Genomic DNA, 23,289 nt, shown 5'->3' on the forward strand with positions numbered 1-23,289 from the left:
TCAACATATCTCCAGATAACATCCTACACGCAATCTCCACTCTGATAATATTCTCCAATCTGCTTCTCTGGTCACCTCCTCTCACTCCCGCTTAGAAGACTTCTCTCGATCCTCTCCCTCCTCTGGAACACTCTCCAACAACACATATGCCACTCACTCACACTCACTCTTTTTAGGCACAATCTGAAAACTCACCTTTTCAGGCAAGCATACTCTCCTACCTAGGACAAATCGCTCCCTGACCACCATTTCTACCACCTCATACACAGCTTCCCTTTCCTTATTGTCCTATCCCTTAAACCTTTTAACCTTTATTGTCCTATCCCTTAAACCCCCTACAGTCTGGATTCCAACCTGTACACTCAACTAAAACAGCCCTCGCCAAGGTGGTCAAGGACCTTACCTTTGCCAGGGCCAAAGGCAGTAATTCCATCCTGCTCCTCTCTGACCTTTCCTCTGCATTTGATACTGTAGACCACCCCCTCCTCCGTTAATCACTACAGTCCATGGGCATCCATGATCTCGCCTTGGCCTAGATCTCCTTCTACCTATTCAATCGCTCCTTTAAAAACTTCCTTCAATGGCTCCTCCTCAACCCCTGCCCCCTCTCAGTCAGGATCCCCCAGGGCTCTGTTCTGGGCCCCCTTCTGTTCTTCATATACACTTCCTCAATTGGCAAACGTATCTCCTCCCTGGGCTTCAAATACCACCTTTATGCGGACAATACTCAGATTTACCTCTTTACCCCCGATATCTTATCCACCACCATGAACAAGGTCTCCTCATGTCTCTCAAAAATTTCCTCCTGGATGTTGGCTAGGTTCCTGAAGCTTAACCTAGACAAAACTGAGCTCCTGATCTTTCCACCCCATGCTGCCGCACCCTTCCCAGATTTCCACCTCATAAATCGACAACACAACCACTCGCCCTATCTCCCAGGCCCGCTGTCTGAGTGTCATCTTGAACTCTGACTTCTCCTTCATCCCCACATCCAAAACGTCACCAGAGCCTGCAATTTACACCTCCATAATATCTCCAAGATTCGCCCCTTCTTAATCACGGACACGACCAAGCTGCTCATCCATGCCCTCATCTCCCGCCTTGATTACTGTAACTCCCTCCTTTCTGGCCTCCCCTTGAAACGCATTGCCCCTCTTCAATCAGTTATGTACGCGGCTGCAAGACTCATCCATTTTTCGCACCGCTTCGCATCCACATCTCCCCTCTGTAAATCCCTGCACTGGCTCTCTTTCAATTTCAGGATAAGTTCCATGATTCTATGCCTGGCATATAAATCTGTGCACAAAACCTGCCCTACCTACATCTCGGAGCTTGTTCACAAGTATACACCAGGTCGCTCCCTCCGATCCTCCGATGACCTTTGCCTTACCGCCCCCAAGCATTTCCCACTCCCATGCGCACCTGCAGGATTTCTCAAGAGCCGCCCCCACCCTCTAGAACGCCCTTCCACCGCCCATCAGACTTGCTCCCTCCTTCAACACATTCAAGCAAGCCCTCAAAACCCACATCTTTAAGATGGCTTACCCACCCCCTACCACATAGTAACTCTCTACTGAATATTTATTCCACAGCCCCACCTAGTTTTTCCACCCCACCCCCTTAGATAATAATAACAATAACTAAATTAAAGAGAGAAAAAAAACTACCTCTAAACGCCAGACAAGCCAACTTATTCAAAATCATTCTGCTCCTGAAAGTCCTATATGTTTCCCGACATTCCCCTATTTTTCTGCATTCCTCTGTGTTTGCTAAGTTACATTCCCACTTAACCAGATCAAGGCTAAAGAGAGGCATAGGCTATCCTTAGCTTTTCTGCAACATCCCAAGGAGTTGGGTGGAACTGCAGAGCCACATTTCTACATATATTATCTGGTACCTCAATTATCACATTTATATGTTGGTTTTTGAAACAGAAAGGAGGCCTTACAAGGGTTTCCCTACTCTGAACTCTCTATTACAAATCCTGACCCATTCTATAATACTATTAAGAGAGAGAGGCGTCGCTGGTTTTAGCTCACTCCTGCCCATGATGAAGCAAATGTTTAAGGTTTGGGACTGTGCGCACAAATTTTTCCGACTAGAAGATACATGTAAATGTACACCTTTAAGGCCCGGTTCACACTTGCGGTGGCCCTCCGGAATCGCCGTGCCGGAGCCGCACCGCCTGCAGAACGGACGGAACGGACGCACGGCATAGCAATTAAAGCCTATGCGTCCGTTCACATGGGTCCGTTCTGCAGAACCGGAGCCGGACCGGATCCGGGCCGGATCCGGACTCCGGCCTCCGTTCCAACATGCGCTATTTTTTCATCCGGCCCCTCCGGCAGCCATATCCGGGGCGGAGCCGGACTGCACCATCCGGCCAATACAAACAAATGGGAACCGGAGGCCGCACAACACACTGGCTGAGAAATCCGGATGTTCTACCCCACTTCCTATGCGGATTTTTGCGGCGATATTGGCTGGGGACACATGGGCAAGCATTTTGGAGTGGAGCAGCACGAGCTGGAGGTGTTGGCAGGATGTTGGCAGCATGTCGGAGGTGGAGGTGAGTGCTAAACAGCAGAGGGCCTGATTCCACAGGTCCCCCTTCTGCTGACCTCCCAGACCCCAACATTTTTTTTTTTTTTTACGTTAACTTTGCCAAACGGATCCGGATCGCATCCTGATTACCACCTGATGCAACCTGACCGGATCCGGATCGGATCCGGATCAGAACCGTACGGTTCCGATCCGGATCCGGTCCGGATCCGGTCAGGTCATCCGGTCCGTTTGGCAAACAACCGCTAATGTGAACCGGGCCTTAAAGTGAACCCTAATTGAGAGAAATATGGATGTTTCCTTTTCACCACTTAAGGACCACAGGCTTCCCAGCCGCCCCACCCCCACCCACCCACCCACCAGTCATCAGGCAATATTTTACAATTTAGAGTTCTGCAACTCTTTAAAAGCTCGCTGCAGAGCTATACAACTGCGCACACAAATGGACCCCCCCCCCCCCCCCCCCACACACACACACCACCCGAAAGCTCTGGTCACTGCTGCAGGCAGTGGTATTTTTTTTTTTTTTTATTTAGAAATTGTTATTGTTTGATAAAATTGATTTTTTTTTCACCCTCCCCCCGACAGCCAATCATCAGGATCGTCTCTCAGAGGCATCAGCCTATGAGAGCAATCCTTTGTTTTGACCCTCCAGGCGAGTAACACTGCATTAGGTCACAGCGATCACAGAGCTGTACAAACAAAAGAAATAGCGGTTTCTTTTTTTTTCAGTCAGATCACTGCTGGTAGACTGTCGATGTTGACGGAGCTCCGCTCTGTCACTCAAGCGGGGATGCATGATTCCCGCCGTCCACCACTCTTGACGCCTTTTGGCGTTCTACGGTTCTGGGGCTGCCACCTTCCAGACCTCTATCGGCATTAGGCGGTTTGAGAAAAGGTTAAGCAATACCAGTTACTTGGCAGTCCTGCTGATCTCTTTGGCTGCAGCAGTGGCTGAATTACACACCTGAAACAAGCATGCAGCTAATCTAGTGCACACCAAGAGCGCTTCTGAGCACTTTCAAAAACGCTAGCGCTTTGAAAATTGCTTGGCTAATGTATTTGAATGGGATGGATTACACCAGAGCGATGTGATTTTCTCCCAAACGCAAGTCCTGCAGCATTTCTGCGCTTTTCTGAGGCGACTCAGCCTCAATGTTAAGTTTAGGAAAGCAGAAAATCACTCTAAAAAGTGCTAAAACAGAGAGATTTTTCAGGCTTTTTTTATACAAAACAAGTAAACTTGCAGCTCTACTTTCTTTAAAATAGAAAATCTACACCAAAATGCTCCCAAAATCACTAGATTTAAATAAAAAGTTGCTAGGCACATGCCTAGAATCACTAGAAAAATCACTTCTAAAAGAGATGAGCGTTTTGTGATTACGCTAGCGTTTTGGTGTGCACTGGCCCTGACTTCAGTCAGAGCACCTGATCAGCATGCATGTTGAGGGGATGTGGCTAAAAGTATTAGAGACTCAGGATCAGCAAGAGAGTCAGGCAACTGGGATTATTTTTAAAGGAAAAATCCATATCCTTCTCAGTTTAGGTTCCCTTTAAGGGACATCATGTCTCTATCAGAACTGTTCATTGATGGGTAGATAAGGGCCTCCTTTTCCTGCATTAGCTTTTTAACAATAGCTCCTCAAAGTGGATCCGAGGTGAACTTTTACACATTGCATAATTGTGTTCCTTTCCTATTGTTTATAGGGCATTCCTCAAGCCAAATACTTTTTGTTTTTGTTTTAATACTCAAATTCCCTATAAAACTAAATAAGCCACGCCCACAGGTTCAGAGAGCCTTGGCAGTAGCAAGGGCTCATGGGAGCTCAGTCTGGGCAGGAGGAGGGGGAGGTCTTACTAGCCATTGATTTCAGAGGCAGAGGGGAGGAGGGAGGAGGAGTGGGGGGGGGGGGGGATTAGGCTGATGGCTCAAGATACAGATAAGTCTGCCTCTAGGTAATGTTTACAAACAACATGGCTGCTGTCATTGTATCACAGGAATAAATAATCATATTCTATTAAAACTGTTTGCAGCTAGCTTTGCTGTGTAAACCATCTAAACTTTAGATAAGATATATAGACAAGTTACTTGTTCTAGTTCGTTTTTCATCTCGGATCCGCTTTAAAGTCGATCTCACAACTAACTACTGAGTTCACACTGTCTCATGCAGCCTTTTCCACGTTTCTGAGATCGAAACATGCAGTGTATAGTCCGTTTCCAATGCTCCTCTAGTCCGTTTGCAATGCTCCTCAAATGTTTTGAGGGTGCGTAATCTAGGCAGTTAATCACAGCCTTGTACAGTGCAATGGGTATTCCTATGGCTATCCATTGAGTGAATTAACAAAAGGCGTATTGGGACAGGCAGTGGCGGCACCACGCTGGGGCTTACCCAGGCTTAAGGCCCAGCTGGCAACTCATTAGCCCCCCTCAAAGCCCCCCCGCCGGCTGTGTCCGACCCGACCTGGCTCGTCACTCTCTGGCTGCACTGCAGTGAGTGGAGCCGAGGGATGCCTGGAGTCTGGGACTCTGGGAGGAGGGCGACTGGGCAAGGGCTTGGGCTGGCCTGGCACCCACCCCAGCAGCGATCAGTCCCACGGACCCACCCACCCTGGCCGGCCGACATGTCCGCTTCTGTTCTGTCCCTGGGCCGGGCGCAGGCTCACGCAGAGCGGCCCGCCCCAGGGGTAACGTGGTGGTGGCGTCTCGCCGGCGCCGCGTATAGCGGCGTTATAAAAGTTTGTCACGTGACAACGTCCGGCGTCACGTGACATTTGCCCGCCGCGCAGCCAGCTAGTTGCCGCCGACATGAGAGTGTCTGCGTCACAGAGTCAGACTCTCTCTGCGGACTAGTCACGCAGTGTGTGACAGTGTGACACCCAGGCACCGACACAAGGACAGCGGCAGCGCACGCACGGGGCTGGACTCTGGAGCTGACAGCCAGGCTAGCCAGCAGGACTTGGAACTAAGTCGGAACTCCGACAAGGTGGGTGCGGTGGGCGGTGGCTGTCCTCTCCAGCCAGTCAACTGCCAAATTGTCTTTCTGCCCCAGCCCCCCTAGGCCTCCTGAGCCTAGCACCAGCAGCACCACCACCAACAACCCCCAGGCCTGACTCTGGGGCCCCAGCCCACCTACCAGTCCACCAGCCAGGCCTGAGCTGCCCTGGGGCCCCCCATCCCACCATTACCAGCCAGGCCTGAGCTGCCCTGGGGCCCCCCATCCCACCACCACCAGCAGCCAGGCCTGAGCTGCCCTGGGGGCTGGGGCCCCCCATCCCACCAGCCAGGCCTGAGGCCTTCCCACCAGGCCGGAGCTGCCCTGGGACCCCAATCCCACCACCAGCAGCCAGGCCTGAGGTGCCCTGGGCCCCCCATCCCACCACCACCAGCCAGGCCTGAGGCCTTCCCACCAGGCCTGAGCTACCCTGGGACCCCAATCCCACCACCACCAGCCAGGCCTGAGGTGCCCTGGGCCCCCCATCCCACCAGCCAGGCCTGAGGCCTTCCCGGCAGGCCTGAGCTGCCCTGGGGCCCTCCATCCCACCAGCCAGCCAGGCCTGAGCTGCCCTGGGGCCCCCCATCCGACCACCACCAGCCAGGCCTTAACTGCTCTGGGGCCCCCCATCCGACCACCACCAGCCAGGCCTGAGCTGCCCTGTGGCCCCCCCATCCGACCACCACCAGCCAGGCCTGAGCTGCCCTGAGGTGCACCAGTCCACCACCACCAGCCAGGCCTAAGCTGCCCTGCGGCCCCCAGCCCACCACCACCAGCCAGGCCTGCGCTGCCCTGAGGTGTTCCAGCCCACCACCACCAGCCAGGCCTTAGCTGCCCTGGGGCCCCCAGCCCACCACCACCAGCCAGGTCTCAGGCCTCCAGCCCACCACCAGCCAGGCCTGAGGTGCCCTGGGGCCCCCAGCCCACCATCACTAGCCTGACTACATATACTGGGGACACTGGCTGTCTGTCATTATGTGCATTAACTGGTGAAACGCTGTCTCTCATTACATGCATTTACTGGGGAAACGCTGTCTGTCATTACGTGCGTTAGCTGGTGAAAATCTGTCTCTTATGTGCATTTACTGGTGAAAAGCTGTCTCTTATGGGCATTTACTGGTGAGAGGCTGTCTGTCATTATGTGCATTAACTGGTGAAAAGCTGTCTCTTATGTGCATTTACTGGGGAAATGCTGTCTGTCATTATGTGCATGAACTGGTGAAAAGTTGTCCCTTATGTGCATTTACTGCGGAAACGCAGTCTGTCATTATGTGCATTAACTGGTGAAAAGCTGTCCCTTATGTGCATTTACTGCGGAAACGCAGTCTGTCATTATGTGAATTAACTGGTGAAAAGCTGTCTCTTATGTGCATTTAATGGGGAAACTGTCTGTCACTACATGCATTAACTGGTGAAAAGCAGGCTCTTATGTGCATTTACTGCAGAAACGCAGTCTGTCATTATGTGCATTAACTGGTGAAAAGCTGTCTCTTATGTGCATTTAATGGGGAAACGCTGTCTGTCATGACGTGCATTAACTGCTGAAAAGCTGATTCTAATGTGCATTTACTGGTGAAAAGCAACCTGTCATTATGTGTGTTTACTTCATTTTTTTTTCCATGTAACTACGTTAGCTGGTACAACTACATTACAGTTAGCCCCGCCCACACGACATGACCACGCCCAATTTTTCGCCGCGGCGCAAATCCCCCCCCCCTGCCAGACCTCGTGCCCCCTTTGAGCCCCCCCAAAAATCTGAAGCTGGAGCCGGCACTGGGGACAGGGAGGTGGGTAATGCGCCAAATGACGAGTGGGATGATACATTGACTAGTGTAATCAGGGTCTCTCTCCATCAACCAGGATTGTTCTTTCTCTATATGATATACAGTGCATTATTCATGCCGGTACGCCTGGCACAATTTAGAGCACAGTTGGATGATATTTGCCCAAAGTGTCATGCAATCCATGGTACCTTTTTCCACATGATCTCTAGTCCTGCCCTATGGTGAATACATACTGGCTACAGTCCATAAAATTCTTAAATGATTATATGAGCTGTCCTCTAGCATGCAACGTGACTTGTTTATTGAATTTATTCTAAGGTACAGTTGCAGCAAAACATGAAAAGTAATTTGTGATTGAAGTATTGCATCTGGCACGTAAGTAACTTATTAAATTGTGTTATAAACAACTAAGGCACCTTCTGCTTAGGCTTATTACTACTTTGGCACTGTATTTGGCCTGGGGAAGTGGATGCGGACCCACAAGGTGCGTTGCCAGTGCAAATTAAAGTTTGTTTATTATACGAGTTTGTCTTCATTGAGGTAAGGCGCCTCGCACGTTTTCCATTGTAGTTTTCTTCTGGAGGGGTGTTCCATTTGATTTTGATTGTTTTTACCACCCCCACAACCATCTAGAGAGTTTTTTTTTTACAAAGAGAGCGACCGCATCCAGCCAATTGGACACCCGAGTGGAGTCGGGTTTGTGCATCTCCATCTGCCTATAGTGGACAGTTGCCTGTCTGCAACCTTCCTTTGTGAGTATCACAATTTAAATCTTCATCATTTTACCACTGTTGTGACATACTGCATCATTTGGCTCCTGTTGTCTCTGTGCATTTTCCCTCCAGGGTGTTCTTTTATAACCCTACACACCTGCAACTTACTAAATGCTAGATTGCAGCCACAGTCCCCTCCTGCTCAGACTGGATTAGAGCAGTTGATATGGTGCCTGCATATAGAAAAGCTATTAATCAACATAGGGGCTCATTTCCAAAGTTTGACAGAATGTGGTCTGCATGGCTTAACTCTACATATACACAAGTTGGATAACCTGTGCAGCTTGAGAGTTTAGTTCAGGGCTGAGGGACTGACTATCCCTCTGGATTAGAGGGTGAAGTATATGAAATATGAGATTTTTTTTCTGCCATGCACTGTTCATTGTTTTATCATTTATTAGCCATTTGGTTATATGAATGTGTTGGGTTTGTCGCTTGTTATCCCCTTATTGCAATACTGAGGGTGTTGTAGTTACATCCTGTAAGCAAGCCTATGGCAATACTGCATGTTGATATAATTTAGAACCAAGCCTCTTTGGGGGGGGGGGGGGGGGGGGGGGCAGTAAAGGTTATACTTTTTACTGTGTTGTAAACTGTTGGAATCCCATATTATGTTCTGTACCTTCATTATGGATCTCAATAAAACAGACCTATAAAAAAAAACCTGCAAAGAGTGGCAATGCTGTGTAAGGCATAAGTTGATTAAAGAGAACTTGAGGTGGTGGGGTGAGGAGATGGGACACAGAGGCATTTTCTGTGCCTCATGACATGCCTCTGTGTGTACCCCACACCGCTCTGTGACCCCCCCCCCCCCCCCCCCCCCCCGCCATGCTATAGTCCCCCGAAATTAGTGTCAATAATTGTTGCCATTCCAGGGGGTAATGGGAGGAGAGGGATTCCCTGCTCAGAACGACCACTGGGGGCGTTCTTGCAGGCTTTCCAGAGCTGCCAATATCAACAGTCATCCGCCTGATCTGTATAAATAGCAATACACATGCCAAATGCTGCACAGAAAAACAGGCAGCCACTGAAAGAAATTACCAGTACATGCAAAGGATCTTCATATGCCCACTTCCACAAAGCAATACAAGAAAATAGCAACAGCAGGATATGCATGAATGTGTCAGTGTCTAAAACTTCTAGATTAATGACATAAACTGATTTATTAATACTAGTCACATTTTAGTTTTCAGTACTGGTATGAAGAAAACTTTATGTATTAAACTTTACTTAGAACATACAGTATCATAAAGACATTCAATCTTAAAGTCCTTACCCCAGTCGTCATCTTCCTCTTCTTCAATACCTTCATCTTCATCATCATCCGCAACATTACTAACATATTTACAGCTTGTTGAGACCAATTTTGTTTCCAGATCACGTTCTGGGCTGTTATCCAGATCATCTAAGGACTGTAATATTTAACAAGAAAGGTGGTTACTACTAAATAGGCCTCAATTAACCCTGCTTTATTTAAATCTATATTAGAAAATGAAAGCATAGAAGAGTAAAAATATCTGCTTATATTCTAGTGAAAATAACCTGGTCTGCTTAAATAGACACAGTGCATGAAAGGAAAACAAACAAACAAATAAAAGTGTCCTAAATTATAAAGTGATCCTGACCTCAAAACTTCCTCTATGCCCTAACAGATAAGCAACAGCATAATAACCTTTTAGGGCCCTTTTCCACCAGCGCGTTTGCGCTGGCTGAATCGCAAAACCGCAAACCGCTAGCGATTTTACAATCGCTACGGTTTGCTTTTTAACATAGGAATCGCGGTAGGTCATTTCCACTACCGCGATTCGCTTTTGTCGGGAACGCGAACGCGCGGCGGAGCGATAATTGCCGCGATTTTGCTATGCAGTGCATAGCATAGCAAAATCGCGGCCGCAAACGTCGGGGGAATCGCCGGTTTTGCGATTCAGCAATCGCTAGCGTTCAGCATGAACGCTAGCGATTGCAGGTGGAAAAGGGCCCTAAAGGATACCCGAAGTGACATGTGACATGATGTGATAGACATGTGTATGTACAGTGCCAAGCACACAAATAACTATGCTGTGTTCCTTTTTTTCTTTCTCTGTCTGAAAGAGTTAAATATCAGGTATGTAAGTTGCTGACTCAGTCCTGACTCAGACAGGAAGTGACTACAGTGTGACCCTCACTGATAAGGAGTCATGAGGCAACCCCCCCTCTACTTACCCGGGGCTTCCTCCAGCCTCTTGCAGCTGACATGTCCCATGCTGCAGCTCCGTGCTCAGCCGCCAGCCTGGGGGCCAGTGCAGAGTGCGATTTCGACCTCCTGGACTTGATTGACAGCGGTGCTCGCACAGGCGCACTAGAGGAGGTCTGCCTCTGCACCGGCGGAGACCCCGGGCCGGTGGCTAAGAGCGGAGCTGCGGCGTGGGACATGTCAGGTGCAAGGAGCTGGAGGAAGCCCCAGGTAAGTAGGGGGGGGGGGGGTTGAATCTTGAACATTAGTAGCAAAGAAGAAAGTCTCATTTTCAGTTATATAGCTTTTTTTTTTTTTTTTATAACATTGCATCATACTGCCACAGTAACTGCACTCGATCTTTTAAGCTATAAAACAACGCAGAAATAATGACTTTGCACTTAATCGCTAATAAACCTTCTGTTTTAAGGAAGGCAAACTTCTGTTTTGTATAACATTTTAGTAAGAGGGATTTTTGGTCCTTTGTAACTCCTTACACTTCTAGGAGTTTTGGTTCACCATGAGCTTGCTGGGTAATCTGCAGTAAAACTTTATCTCAAGCTGTCTCTTGGTTGTTTAAGTGCTTCAGAAAGCAGGACTGTATTCGACCCAGTTGGGTCAAATAGCTCAGAGAAGATTTTTTGCAGAGATAACTGAATTTTTTCTTTAACTCTTCCTGTGCTGGTAAACAATATTAGACTCTTTTCTTGCGTACCTGAGCATACAAGAGGAATCACCCCCGGGAGACTTGGGCGCAGGATACAGCCGGTATGGCTTACCCTGCTCCTGCACAAATTCCCATTGATTTTAAATACTATTCTCCCTCTAGGCCACCATGGGATGGTGGGGAATGAAATAATTCGGCTTCCAGCAATTGCTGGAGGCCAAATTATAGTGTTTTATAAGTAACTTTAGCTCCGTCTTCTGACGGCGCTGTGCACCGCTATAGCCGTAATACCTATTACGGCCTGTGGTGGCGCCGCCTGCGTCCAAATCTCCTGCGCTGGAATGAAAGGGTTTGACCTAAGAAACCGATGCCAGGAAATTTGGGTGCAGGGTAAAGCTGATAAATTGCTAACCCTGCTCCTGCACCAGTCCTAGCAGCGTTAGTTACTATTCCCCCTCCAGGCCGCCATGGATAGTGGGAGAAAGATTTAATTTGGCTTCCAACTATTGCTGGCGGATGAATTAGTGTTTTTGTAGTAATTTGTGCTCCGTCTTTTGATGGTGCCCAAATTACTCACTGAGTGCCGCTATAGCCATAATTTCTATTACAGCCTATGGTGGTGCCGGCTGCTCCCAAATCTGCGTTGTTTTTACAGCGCTCTCTTTACTTTACTACTAATGTTCTATTTCTTAGCTGTACTACACATACAGTTCATTAATCTCACAAGTTTATTTTCGCTTCAGGTTTGCTTTGAAGAAAAACATTTCTTTGGTACAGCTTACAGAACTCCTGCAATAAATCTGCAATGTGTCTAGCTGGTTTTGGGGAAGCAGAGAAAGGGTTAACCAACCTGTGGCTATATATTCGATGTTTCCACTGAGACTGCCGAATTTCTGTGCTGATCCGAGAGCTCAAAATACACTTGTGATTACTTACAGATGAGGGGAAATTAGACAGGCTCTTCTCTCTAAAAACAGACTCTCTTCTCTCTGTTTTACTTGTGTCCTGTGCAAGAGTTCAGGTCCACTTTAACGACTTGGCATTACTGTGTTTTTTTAACATGTACGTTCCTGACAATTTTGTAACTTCAGCTATGTTGTTATTGATCCAGCAATAACTTTTTATTATTTATGTCATCAAAGTGATACAGGTTTGGTTTTTTGGGGGGGGGTAAAAAATTTTTTATCACCAGCCTGTGTGTCTGTAGCGATTGGATGCAATTGCTAGTGTGCACAGTTTGTGGACCCCAGTGCTGTACAGATGCATTGCTAAACAACAGCACAGCGATGGGTTCCCAAACTGTTGCCCTAGCAATTGCATCCGATTGCTAGAAGCAGCAGTCATTACAGGTGTCCACAGCCGTCATTACAGGCTCTGTGGCCGTACAGGTCCCTTGGTTTCCTGTGCCCCTTACAAAAGCCTGCCCACTGGAGCTGTCACGGGCTACTGTGCATGCGTGTACGATGGAGGAGGCACGCTGACTACACCATGTATGCGCAGTAGCCCACTACTGATGATTTTTCAGTGTGTCGGTAGGAGAGGTTCATAAAGGCAACAATTTTTACATATTCTCTACAGTGAAAGATAGAAAGCTTGGTTTATAATTAAATTGATTAGTAACTGAGTATATGGTAGCCTGTGTAAACATACAAGGGTAACACCAGCCGTAATATATAGTTGTACATTTATTACAAACTACAAGATTTCCAAATAATAATAAAAATATAGAAAGCAGGATGATCATTTATACCTTAAGCATTTCACTTTCAAGTTCGTCATCACTCTCAATCTTAGGACTATGGTGAATATCATAATCCATTCCAGTGCATTTCTGTTATGAGAAGAAATAAGTTAGTATTACAATTCACAATCAAATATTTGAGTGGTATTCTCTTCATTAAGTGGTTTTCAAATCTTAAATTTGGAATATATAGCATATATCATCGACTATGAGTTGACTCAACAATACAAGCATACGTATGGATAGAAAATCAACTGACGGACCCTTTCAAAATCATGCAAGGTCTAAAACTAGGAGACAGGCTGGCCCCAGCACTGTTTAATGTGGCCCTAGAGTACATCATCAGAAAAATGACAAATCCAAAAATATTCTAATAAACAAATCTGTACAGATAACAGCTTATGCAGATGATATCAACATAATGGGCATAACAATGGCAACGGTAAGAGAAACCTATATCAATCTAAATAATCAGGCCAAGGAGGTAGGCTTGATAATAAATACTGCTAAGACAATATTTCTAAGACAGTCAAGAGAGAGAGGACCACCACAGAACATAATAATAAGTGACCATCTAGAATCTGTAAAACATTTTAAATATCTGGGAGTCAACCTAGACAATGAAGCAAGTGAAACAGCAGAAATCCATGGAAGAATAACTCAAGCCAACAGAGCATGCTTTGCCCTATTACACATCTTTCACTCACAGGATATCCAAAGGAACAACAAAGGCCATAATCAGGCCTATAATTCCCTACGGGTGTGAAACATGGATGAACTTACTCAAAACCTAGCAAGCAAAATGGATGCTTTTGAAAAGAAGATATGACGCAAAGTCTATGCCCCCCCCGAGAATGGTGTATTGAGAATTAAATACAACTATGAGCTATATATACACTATATAAAGATCTCCCACTATCAGACCATATTAGGATGCAACGGTTGAGATGGGCAGGACATGTGGTTAGAATGGAAGACCATAGGATCCCAAAAAGAATCTTTACAAGGAGCATGGATGGACGGAGACCAACTGGAAGACCTAGAAAGAGATGGGCAGATGAAGTTGACAAAGATGCCAAAGAACTGTTTAAGATATGCAACTGGAAACAGGCAGCAATAGACCGAGATGGATGGGCAGAAAACTACAGGAGGCCAAGGCTCAAATTGGGCTGTAGCACCATTGGAGGAGGAGGAGGAGGAGAAATTGACTCATGTACAAGTTGAGCCCAATATTTGACATTCTGAAGCTGAAATTCTTTACTAACTCAAATATAAGTTGGCCCAGTAAACCTTAAAAAACAACTGCACTAGGGGAACTGGAGGGGTTATTGGCTGCATCTGAGGAACAGGAGGTATTAACAGCTGCATTGCAAAAGTATTGCAGTCATTAACCCCACCTGGTCCCCAAGTGCAGCCAAATATATATGTAGCCGGGGGCGCATGCGCGACGTCGTAGCGAGCGGATGCAGCGTTGCTGAGCTCCGTCTCGCCGGGTGAGATAACCCAGCTTTTCACTGGCTAACCTTCGCTATAGAATCCCGGCTTTCCTCTGTCCAATGTCCTAGATGTCCGGGAGGACGACCAGGAGCACGAAGTCTGGCCTAAAGCCTCTTGTGTCCCAGACCACTATACCGGAGCTGTTTGGGCCTAGTCAGACGCCATCACGCGTTTCCAAGATGGCGTCCGCCCCTAAGAAAGCTACTGCAGAGAACCTAAATCCAAGCTCCCCGACTGGCTCGCAGGCCTCGCTGACGGAGGAAATTAACCTGGACCAGCTCTACAAGAATATTAAATCGATGTTTCGAAAGGAACTGTCTGCAGCGGTGAGTGATCTCTCAGCCAAGATAGATGAAATAGGCGAGAGGGTGGATCATCTTGAGAAGCAGTCAGATGATTTGGCAGACGCGAGGGAGGCGGACAAGGCCAGGATAGATGCCCAGGATATTAAAATAGACACGATGGAACTCAAGATGGAAGATCTTGAAAATAGGTCGCGTAGAGCCAACATTAGAATCAGGGGAGTTTCGGAGGATATCACTGATCTTAAGAATATGGCTATGAAGCTATTCACAGACCTCCTGCCACAGAAACCCCAGGAAGATTTCCATATTGTCCGCATACACAGAGCCTTTAATAAACCGCGGAATACGGATCTCCCAAAAGACATTATCTTAAAGTTCCTACATGAGGAAACCAGGGATGCTGTATTACTGGCGGCCCGAGACTTGGACACTCTTCCTGGCCTCTCTGAGTCAGTTAAGCTCTTTGCCGATCTCTCACCCCTTACTCTCGCCAGACGCAGAGAAATGAGGCCCTACACAGAGATCCTCTCCAGAGAAAGCCTCCGATATAGATGGGGGTTCCCCTTTGCCCTCCAGTTTCATTTTAACAATAGAGCTCATGTATGCAGATCTCTGGAGGAGGCTAGGAAGGCCTTTACTATCTGCGGCTTTGATCTACCACTTGCACCTGACCCCCCTCTCCCTCCACGGGACCCGAAACCGTCCAGAGCCTGGTCCGAGGTAAAGAATAGAAAGAGGCTCAGAGAACGACAGGCTCCTGACCTTCCTTCAACATCGCAGAATACCTGAGACTGATTTTTTATTTGTCCTAACGGAATTTATGCAGACTCTTTTTCTTATAGAGCTAACTATGGTACTTATCCTTAGCCGGGAATCTTCTTTATTTTTGCTCTTTTTTTGGTGGTGCACCATGTTGGCACCACTACTCTTTAGCTTCTAGCCGTTAATCTCAGAACGTTTTTCACGAGTTTATTGTGGTTATCCACCTAGTTACGTCTTTTTGTTGCTCCCTGAAAATGTGGTTGGCTGATCTGGTCACCCCTTTGGGCTGTCCAGCTCCCCTAACCCATGAAGGAGATTTGGATCTCCATGTGCCTATATGTGTCCTTGCTTATATTCTAGGTATGAAGGAAAAATACTACTGTTTGGGGTTTACTGTACTGTATTTACTAGGTGGTAGGAGGGTGAGGGTGGGAAGGTGGGAGAAAGGGGGTCACCAGCTGGATTGTTTAGAGGAATACCTGAGCATGCTTTATATGAATCATAATGGTTAAGATACTTTCTCACAATGTGAGAGGATTTAACATCCCCTCTAAGAGGGGGAAGGCTTTCCAGAGCTATCTACGCCACAAGCCTGATATCATAGCACTGCAGGAGACTCACTTTACCGAAGCCTCCTATCCTAAATTTCTCCATTCTCAATATAAGAGATGCTATTTATCTTCTTCACCTAATAAAAAAGTTAAAGGAGTTGCTACTTTAATCCATAACTCTTGCCCTATCCAAATAACAGAAACATATAGAGATGGCTCTGGAACCTTCCTCATTCTTGTGGGCAAATTGCACTCTGAAACAGTAGGAATTGTCAACTTATATGCCCATCCAGCAAATCCAGTACAATCATTTATTGCTTGTGCTCAGAAGATTCTCTCTCTTGATTTGAGAACTATCTTCTGGTCAGGAGACTTTAACTTACTCTTCAATTGCTTATTAGACTCATCTAGTCATTCTGGGGATAGACTGACTAAGGTACAGAGATCTAAATTAAATCATTATATTAAGCTGTTAGCCTTATCAGATACTTGGAGAGAATTTAATGGAACTAATCGAGGCTATACATATTATTCTCCTCAGCACAGAACCCACTTGCGTATTGATGCCATTCTCACAACCTCAGCAAACCTATCTAATTTAATTTTTGTAAGACATATACCAGTTCCCTGGTCAGACCATGATTTTGTCTTGGCTGCGTTTGAAGATACTATTTCTCTACGCTTTGCTAGAACCTGGAGGCTCAATGAAGCTTTTCTTTATGATTCTTCTAATATAAACCGAATCTCTGAGCATCTTTCGGACTATTTTAGGTTGAATGATTCCCCAGACATAAAGCCAGATGTCCTTTGGTGTGCCCACAAGGCTTCTGTGCGAGGTGAAATAATTAAATTAACCTCCCAGCAAAAACGCAAACGTACAGAAATTCAATATAATTTGGAAACAAAGTTAAATCGCTTAAATAGAGAATTTCAGACCTCTCCTACACCCTATCTTTGCAAATTGGTATCTGATACTAAGCTTCAGCTAGATATAGTCCTCTCAAACCTGACTGAAAAACAATTTAGGTGGACTAGATCCAAATTCCACAAATATCTAAACAAACCAGATAAATGGCTTGCCATTAAGTTAAGAGCTCAACAACAAATAAATAGAGTACATAAAGTAAGAATGGAATCTGGTAGGGAGACCACTGATCCTACCCTAATATATAACACATTCCATACCTTCTATCATAAGCTTTATAATCCATCTCAGATACCCACAGAGGAGGAAGCCTCTGCTTTCTTATCTGGCGTCAATCTCCCCTACTTAACAGACAACTCTAGAAAACTCCTCAACTCTGTTATTTCAGAAGAGGAAATTTTAGAGGCCATAAAAAAACTTAAATCTGGGAAGGCCCCAGGTCCTGATGGATTTTCTGGCCTATACTACAAAAAGTTTAAATATTTACTAGTACCTTACCTGAAGAGACTGTATGGCTCCATTATGAAAGGACACAATACCCTTCCTGAGTTTTTGGCTGCTCAGATAGCAGTCATCCCCAAAGATAGTCAGGACCCACTGTCGCCTAAAAATTATAGGCCTATATCTTTGCTCAACATCGATTATAAGCTCCTTACCTCAGTTCTTGTAGCTAGGCTCAATATACTTCTTCCAGATATGGTCCATAGGGACCAAGTGGGCTTTGTCCCATCTCGCCAGGCCACGGACAATGTCCGCAGAATCATCGATATCATTACTCATGCAAATTTACATTCTAATAAATTAGCAGTAGTGGCCTTAGATATTGAAAAGGCTTTTGACAGCCTTCAATGGCCTTATATGCTAGCTGCACTCCAAAAATTTGGGATTAGAGGTGACTTTCTCTCAGCCATACAGGTTCTCTACTCACTTCCCTCAGCAACGCTTAAAATTCCATCCCCAACCCAAATCCCGATACCTATAACAAGAGGAACTAGGCAGGGATGCCCACTTTCCCCAGCTCTTTTCGCCCTTGCGATAGAGCCTCTAGCCTTAATGATTAGGAAAACACCCGAAATTAAGGGGTATGTAGTGGGAAAGACAGAGTATAAGTCCGCCTTTTTTGCTGATGATTTAGCTTTAACAATCTCAGAACCTCAGATTTCTCTTCCATCTACATTTCAACTTATGGATGCATTTGGCAACGTTTCAGGACTACGCCTCAATTTAAAGAAGTCTGAGATGTTAGCTTGCAATTACTCTAAACATCAGGCTAAACTGTTGGCTGCCGAATATAACCTACAGTACTGCGAACATTACATAAAATACTTAGGTGTGAAGATCACAAGCTCATACTCCGACCTGTTTAAATACAATTATGGCCCAATGATTCCTAGTTTGCGAGGTTTGCTGAAGGAATGGCATCACTATTCGATCTCTTGGCTGGGGAGAATAAACTCGGTCCGCATGACCTTATTACCAAAGATATTGTACTTATTTAGGACCCTCCCCTGTCGGGTTAAAAAATCTGACCTCCATAGGCTTCAATTGGATATCTTTAGCTTTGTCTGGGCGAATAAGAGGCCCAGGGTTCAACGTGCCAACATGTTTCAACCCAGGGCTAAGGGTGGCCTCTTGCTCCCAAATTTATTTGGCTACTATAGGGCAGCTCAGTTGGCCCAGGTTGCCCCTATCTTTGCAGGACCTAGAGCTCCATTGTGGGTGGATTTGGAGGCATCCATGTGTGATCCATATAAGCTACAGTCCTTGGTTTGGTCCTCGACTCCCTGGTCATCTTTTTCTAAGCAGGTCCTCCCCTCAACTTTCTTAACACTTCAGTTGTGGAAAAGATCTAGGGAACACTTGAGGCTTTCCTCCAGTCCCTCATCATTAACTTCACTACTAGGGAACCCCGACTTTCCCCCGGGTTATCTTCAAGATTTCTCCTGGACCTCTCAAAAAAATATGACAAACTTATCAGCTTTTTGGTCAGGTGGTAGATTACTCACCTGCCGAGAGGTCCTGGAGAAAGCAGAACTCCCACTGAAATACTCTTATCAAATTACCCAAATTCTTCATTTTTTTAGATCAATCATCCCCCGAGGCTACACCACTCAGAGAACCTATTTTGAAACCTGGGTAGCTAATTCACCCTTACAAGGGGGACTTATTTCTCAACTTTATGCCACTATTTTAGAGAATAGTTCCTCAGGAATTGAGCAGATTAAAAATTTTTGGACCACGGAATTTCGGGTTTCCCTCGACCAAGAGGACTGGCTGGAGTGCTTCACTACTCTCACAAAGGGAAGCTTATACTATTCCCTAATAGAGACAAATATCAAAGTTTTTCATAGGGCCTACATTACCCCATATTGCCTTCATAAGGCCAACTTAAACCCCTCCTCGTTATGCTTTAGGGGCTGTGGTGGAACTGGCACTTTCTCCCATATATGGTGGACGTGCCCACTAGTCTCCTCCTTTTGGAATAAAGTTACAACATTAATCCACAAAGTTACCTCACTCACGACAGGACTGGATCCAGCAATCTTACTTTTGGGTCACAAGCCTCTACATTTTACCCACCAGGCCCATAAATTAGTTCAATATATCACTATGGGAGCCAAATCATATTTAGCTGCCAATTGGAAGTCTCCGGCCCTACCAATTAGACCCCTTATTAATAGAATTCACCAACTAATGGTCTATGAGAGAATGCTAGCTATCTCTACGGACAGAGTAGACCACTTCCAAAAGATGTGAGATCCCTGGATACAGTATGCAGACAATAGGGGCCTTCACTATGCTATATACTTTAGTTGATCTCATGACCTGTGGGGCTACATTTAATAACTTGTCTTTTCCCCCTGTCCTTGGTTGACCCATACCTCCCATCCCTACTTAACATAATTAGTCATCTTCTTTCACTTCAGTTCCTTCCTTCACCTCCTCCACATAACTATACTGATATATAATCCCACCGCTGCTAACTAAACCTATCCTACAAGACTCCAACACTGGCTCTCCTTTAAGTGGAACAGGAAGGGTAAAAGCTAGGATTTTCCTGGCTTAGGTTGCTGACCTGTCCACTAATTGCTAGCAATAACTATTGCACAATAATTGGTTTAGAACATGTAAACTTCAGATGTCGCTTTCCAGCATGTCCCAGACCTCAACTCTTTTTGGACTTTAGGCCATCCTGATCTAATGGACAGGGCTTTTTCAGTCAGATCAATATGCTGTAATTATAACGAAATGTTTTTTATGTGTATCTAGATTTCTCTTCCAACATATTCCTGGAGGGGCTATTTTAGGCTGAATTATGTTCACCAATTGTTTGAATCTTTGTTATTATGTTCCTTATCCCTTTTGGGATTGTTTGTAACTATTTTGCTATCTTCAATAAAACTGATTGAAACTAAATATATATGTAGCCAAAATAAGTATGCCACTACACTTTGGAGTATTCACTGGCCTTCCGCCGATTGCGCTGCTCTCTCACCGTTGCATCCCCCTCGCTCTGCCGTTGGTATGATGGCAGAGCTCCCAAAGCCGGTCAGGAGCCGATTTCATTGGCTCTTGGCCCCGAGATCATTGTGAGCCAATCACATTGATGACAGGGTCAAAAGCCAATGAAATCAGCTCCTGACAGGCTCAGGGAGCTCTGCCGTCACAGGGATGGCAGAGCGAGGGGGCTACAGAGACAGGATTTCAGCATGAAGGGCAGTAGCAGTGTGTCAGTGTTGGTAAGCGACAGTTTTTCTAAACTAGAACAGTATCACGCTGATACGTGAAGAGATCTGATGTAAAAAGTGCAAATCACAGTACTAGTGAGAAAAGCGTAGTCAGACAGGCCGAGGTTGTACTCGTGAGCAAATGACAGAAGTACAGAAGGGCTAGGCAGAATCAAAGTCAAATAACAGGCAGAGTCATACACATACGGTAAGTCAGATGTCAGTCGTATTGGGAGGATCAAACAGTAGCGAAGTCAGAGACAGGCTGAGTCATACACAGAAATCAGATGGCAGTAGTACAAAGAGGCTAGGCAGATACGAGGTCAGTAGGCAGGCAAAGATCAGTCACAGATATCAGATGGCAGTAGTACAAAAGAGCTAGGTAGATACGAGGTCAAATAGGCAGGCAAAAGTCGGTACACAGATCAATATACAATATTACAAATAATACAATACTGATTGACTAGAGTACATATATATCGTGCTGATGCACACTATATGAAATGTAGCTCTCAAACTCTCACTAGCTAAGGGACAAGAACCAGCGAACTGATTAGTATCAAGGCCAGTGAGCAAGTGAATGCTCTGGCCTTAAGTATCCAAAATACAAAATGTAAGCCCGCCCCCGGAATTGACAGCACCTCCTACCAGAAAATGTCAGCTGATGATCTCACAGCTGACATCACCTCAGATACGCCTCCTCAGCCTGTAAAGGCTGCTCTGCCCCGCGAGCATCCGTCTAAGTGTACTGCGCAGGCGCTTGCGCTGATTCACTGTCGCAGGGGTGCCGGGGTTGCCACTGGAGGCCGACAGACCACGCGAGCGAGTACCGCTGGAGATGCTGCGGGAGACGCCGAGGGACTTGCTGCAGGAAGGTAAGCTCATTACAAACAGAATGCTGGTACGGAAGGGGTTAATGATTGTTGCGTTACTGTTGGGGCAACAGTGTGGGAATGAGAGCAGTACAATACTGTTCTATGGAGGAGGGGGGGGGGGGGGGAGAAGCAAGAGGCAGTGCAGAAATGAGTGTGTCACTGCATTTTGCAACTTTCTATGCAATCGAATAGACTTGAATACTTAAATAGTACTTCCCACCTAAAGGTGTGAAAGTTATACCTGCAAAGATATGTGCTGAGCACTAGTGACATATTTCCTGCCATGTTTATAAATAGAATGTCTACCAATTTTAGGTTAATAAGCTTGTATTTTTAATGTAGCTTACCAGCTTCAAACAAAGATCTAAAAAAACAAAACAAAAAAACATATGGCAGCATAGAAAGGAAATGGTCTCCTCATTCAATTGCTTGATAGTGTAGCAAAAAAAAAAAAAAAAAAAAAAAAGCACCTTATTAGAATTGATTATTTTACTGTTCATTTCCACCACAGCTTCCACCATGTTCAATTCATCTTCAGTGATGCCCAGAGTCATGTAGAAGTCTTGGTCCACGTTTCTGTTGGGCTGAGCATCACATTCTATGTTAGGAACATCATCTGGTTCCTGTTTTGTGTTATTTTTACTTTTAAGCTTTACTTTTTTATCAAAGAGACTCATTTTAGCTTCATCACTGCCTTCTGGTGAGTCTTTGCAAACAGTTTCTTCATTGCTCTCCTGTTGTTTCCCAACCTCTAAAATGATGCTTCGGACATCCTCCAGACCATTAGCAAGGTTTGTGAGAAGATCATCAGCTCTGTGAAGATATTTTCAAATTAATGAAATCAAAAGTGACAACTTTTGCGCCTCACTTTCAAGTGATAGAAATCAACAGTGTATTCTACTGTATTGATGGACTCTACTCTGGCAAAATGATTATTAAAAGGACAACTGAAGTGAGAAGAATATGGAAGCTGCCATATTTATCTGCCTGGCAGCCCTGCTGATCTATTTGGCTGCATTAGTGTTTGAACACCAGAAACAAGCATGCAGCTAACCTTCTCAGATCTGACTATAATGTCAGACACACCTGATCTGCATATGCTTGTTCAGGGTCTATGGCTGAAAGTATTAGAGGCAGAGGATCAACAGGATAGCCAGGCAACTGCTATTGCTTAAAAGGAAATAAATATGGCAGCCTCCATATGCCTCTTGCTTCAGTTGTCCTTTAAGTGCAATCATTTATAAAGAATGTCCTCACTTATCAGGAATAAAAAAAGATTTAGTCCTCAGAAAGTCCTGAAATTATAAATATTTAACAGAATTTGACACATTTCAGAAAATATATTGCACTTAATCCTGTAATGAAGATGATTACTGTTAAACTAGTTATATACAGTATACTGCCAAATACATAAAGCAGAAGTCTTCCTGAAGGGCACATTGTTTCTTAAAAAGGACAAAACTATAATGACTTTTATTCAACAATTTTACTTTACACTGAAATTATCAAAATGTTTATAGTATGAAAAGGTACCTTTGTGCCTTTTCACAGTTTCCAAAGTCACATGGGACAAGTTCCACTAAATGGAGGCACTCCTCTGCCAAAGCTTTCAGTTTTGTCTTCATTTCAGATGAGGCCATATTAGCATCTGTAAAACAAAAAGGATCATAAGATCACATACAAAATAAAAGCAGGACTAAAATAAAACACAAAATCAGCCCAATCTTTTAAACTGATATTTCTTTTATGAGGAGAAATCAGCAATTTCTTGAGCTCAGCTCTACACACTGCCAGCTATAACAGGCCGGCAAACTACATAAGTTGTCAGTGTGGGGACCAGAGCCCTATAGTACCCAGAGCCCTATAGTACCAACCACGCACAGATTCGAGGCTTTAAAATAAGTGCCGTTTGTG

General features: G+C 45.4%; 1 protein-coding gene across 1 annotated transcript in view; it reads right to left on the minus strand.

The window, feature by feature from the left end:
- The window catches only part of WRN (WRN RecQ like helicase), a 191,810-nt gene that overhangs the window by 136,464 nt on the left and 32,057 nt on the right, over nt 1-23,289 (minus strand). The window contains exons 5-8 of the mRNA XM_068233620.1: nt 22,909-23,023; nt 21,846-22,188; nt 12,742-12,822; nt 9,389-9,524 (exon numbers count right to left, since the gene is read on the minus strand). Of these exons, the coding sequence (XP_068089721.1) occupies nt 9,389-9,524; nt 12,742-12,822; nt 21,846-22,188; nt 22,909-23,023 (675 nt within the window). The remainder of the gene's footprint in view (nt 1-9,388; nt 9,525-12,741; nt 12,823-21,845; nt 22,189-22,908; nt 23,024-23,289) is intronic.

Source organism: Hyperolius riggenbachi, chromosome 1 (assembly GCF_040937935.1).
Source record: "Hyperolius riggenbachi isolate aHypRig1 chromosome 1, aHypRig1.pri, whole genome shotgun sequence".
Lineage (NCBI taxonomy): Eukaryota > Metazoa > Chordata > Amphibia > Anura > Hyperoliidae > Hyperolius > Hyperolius riggenbachi.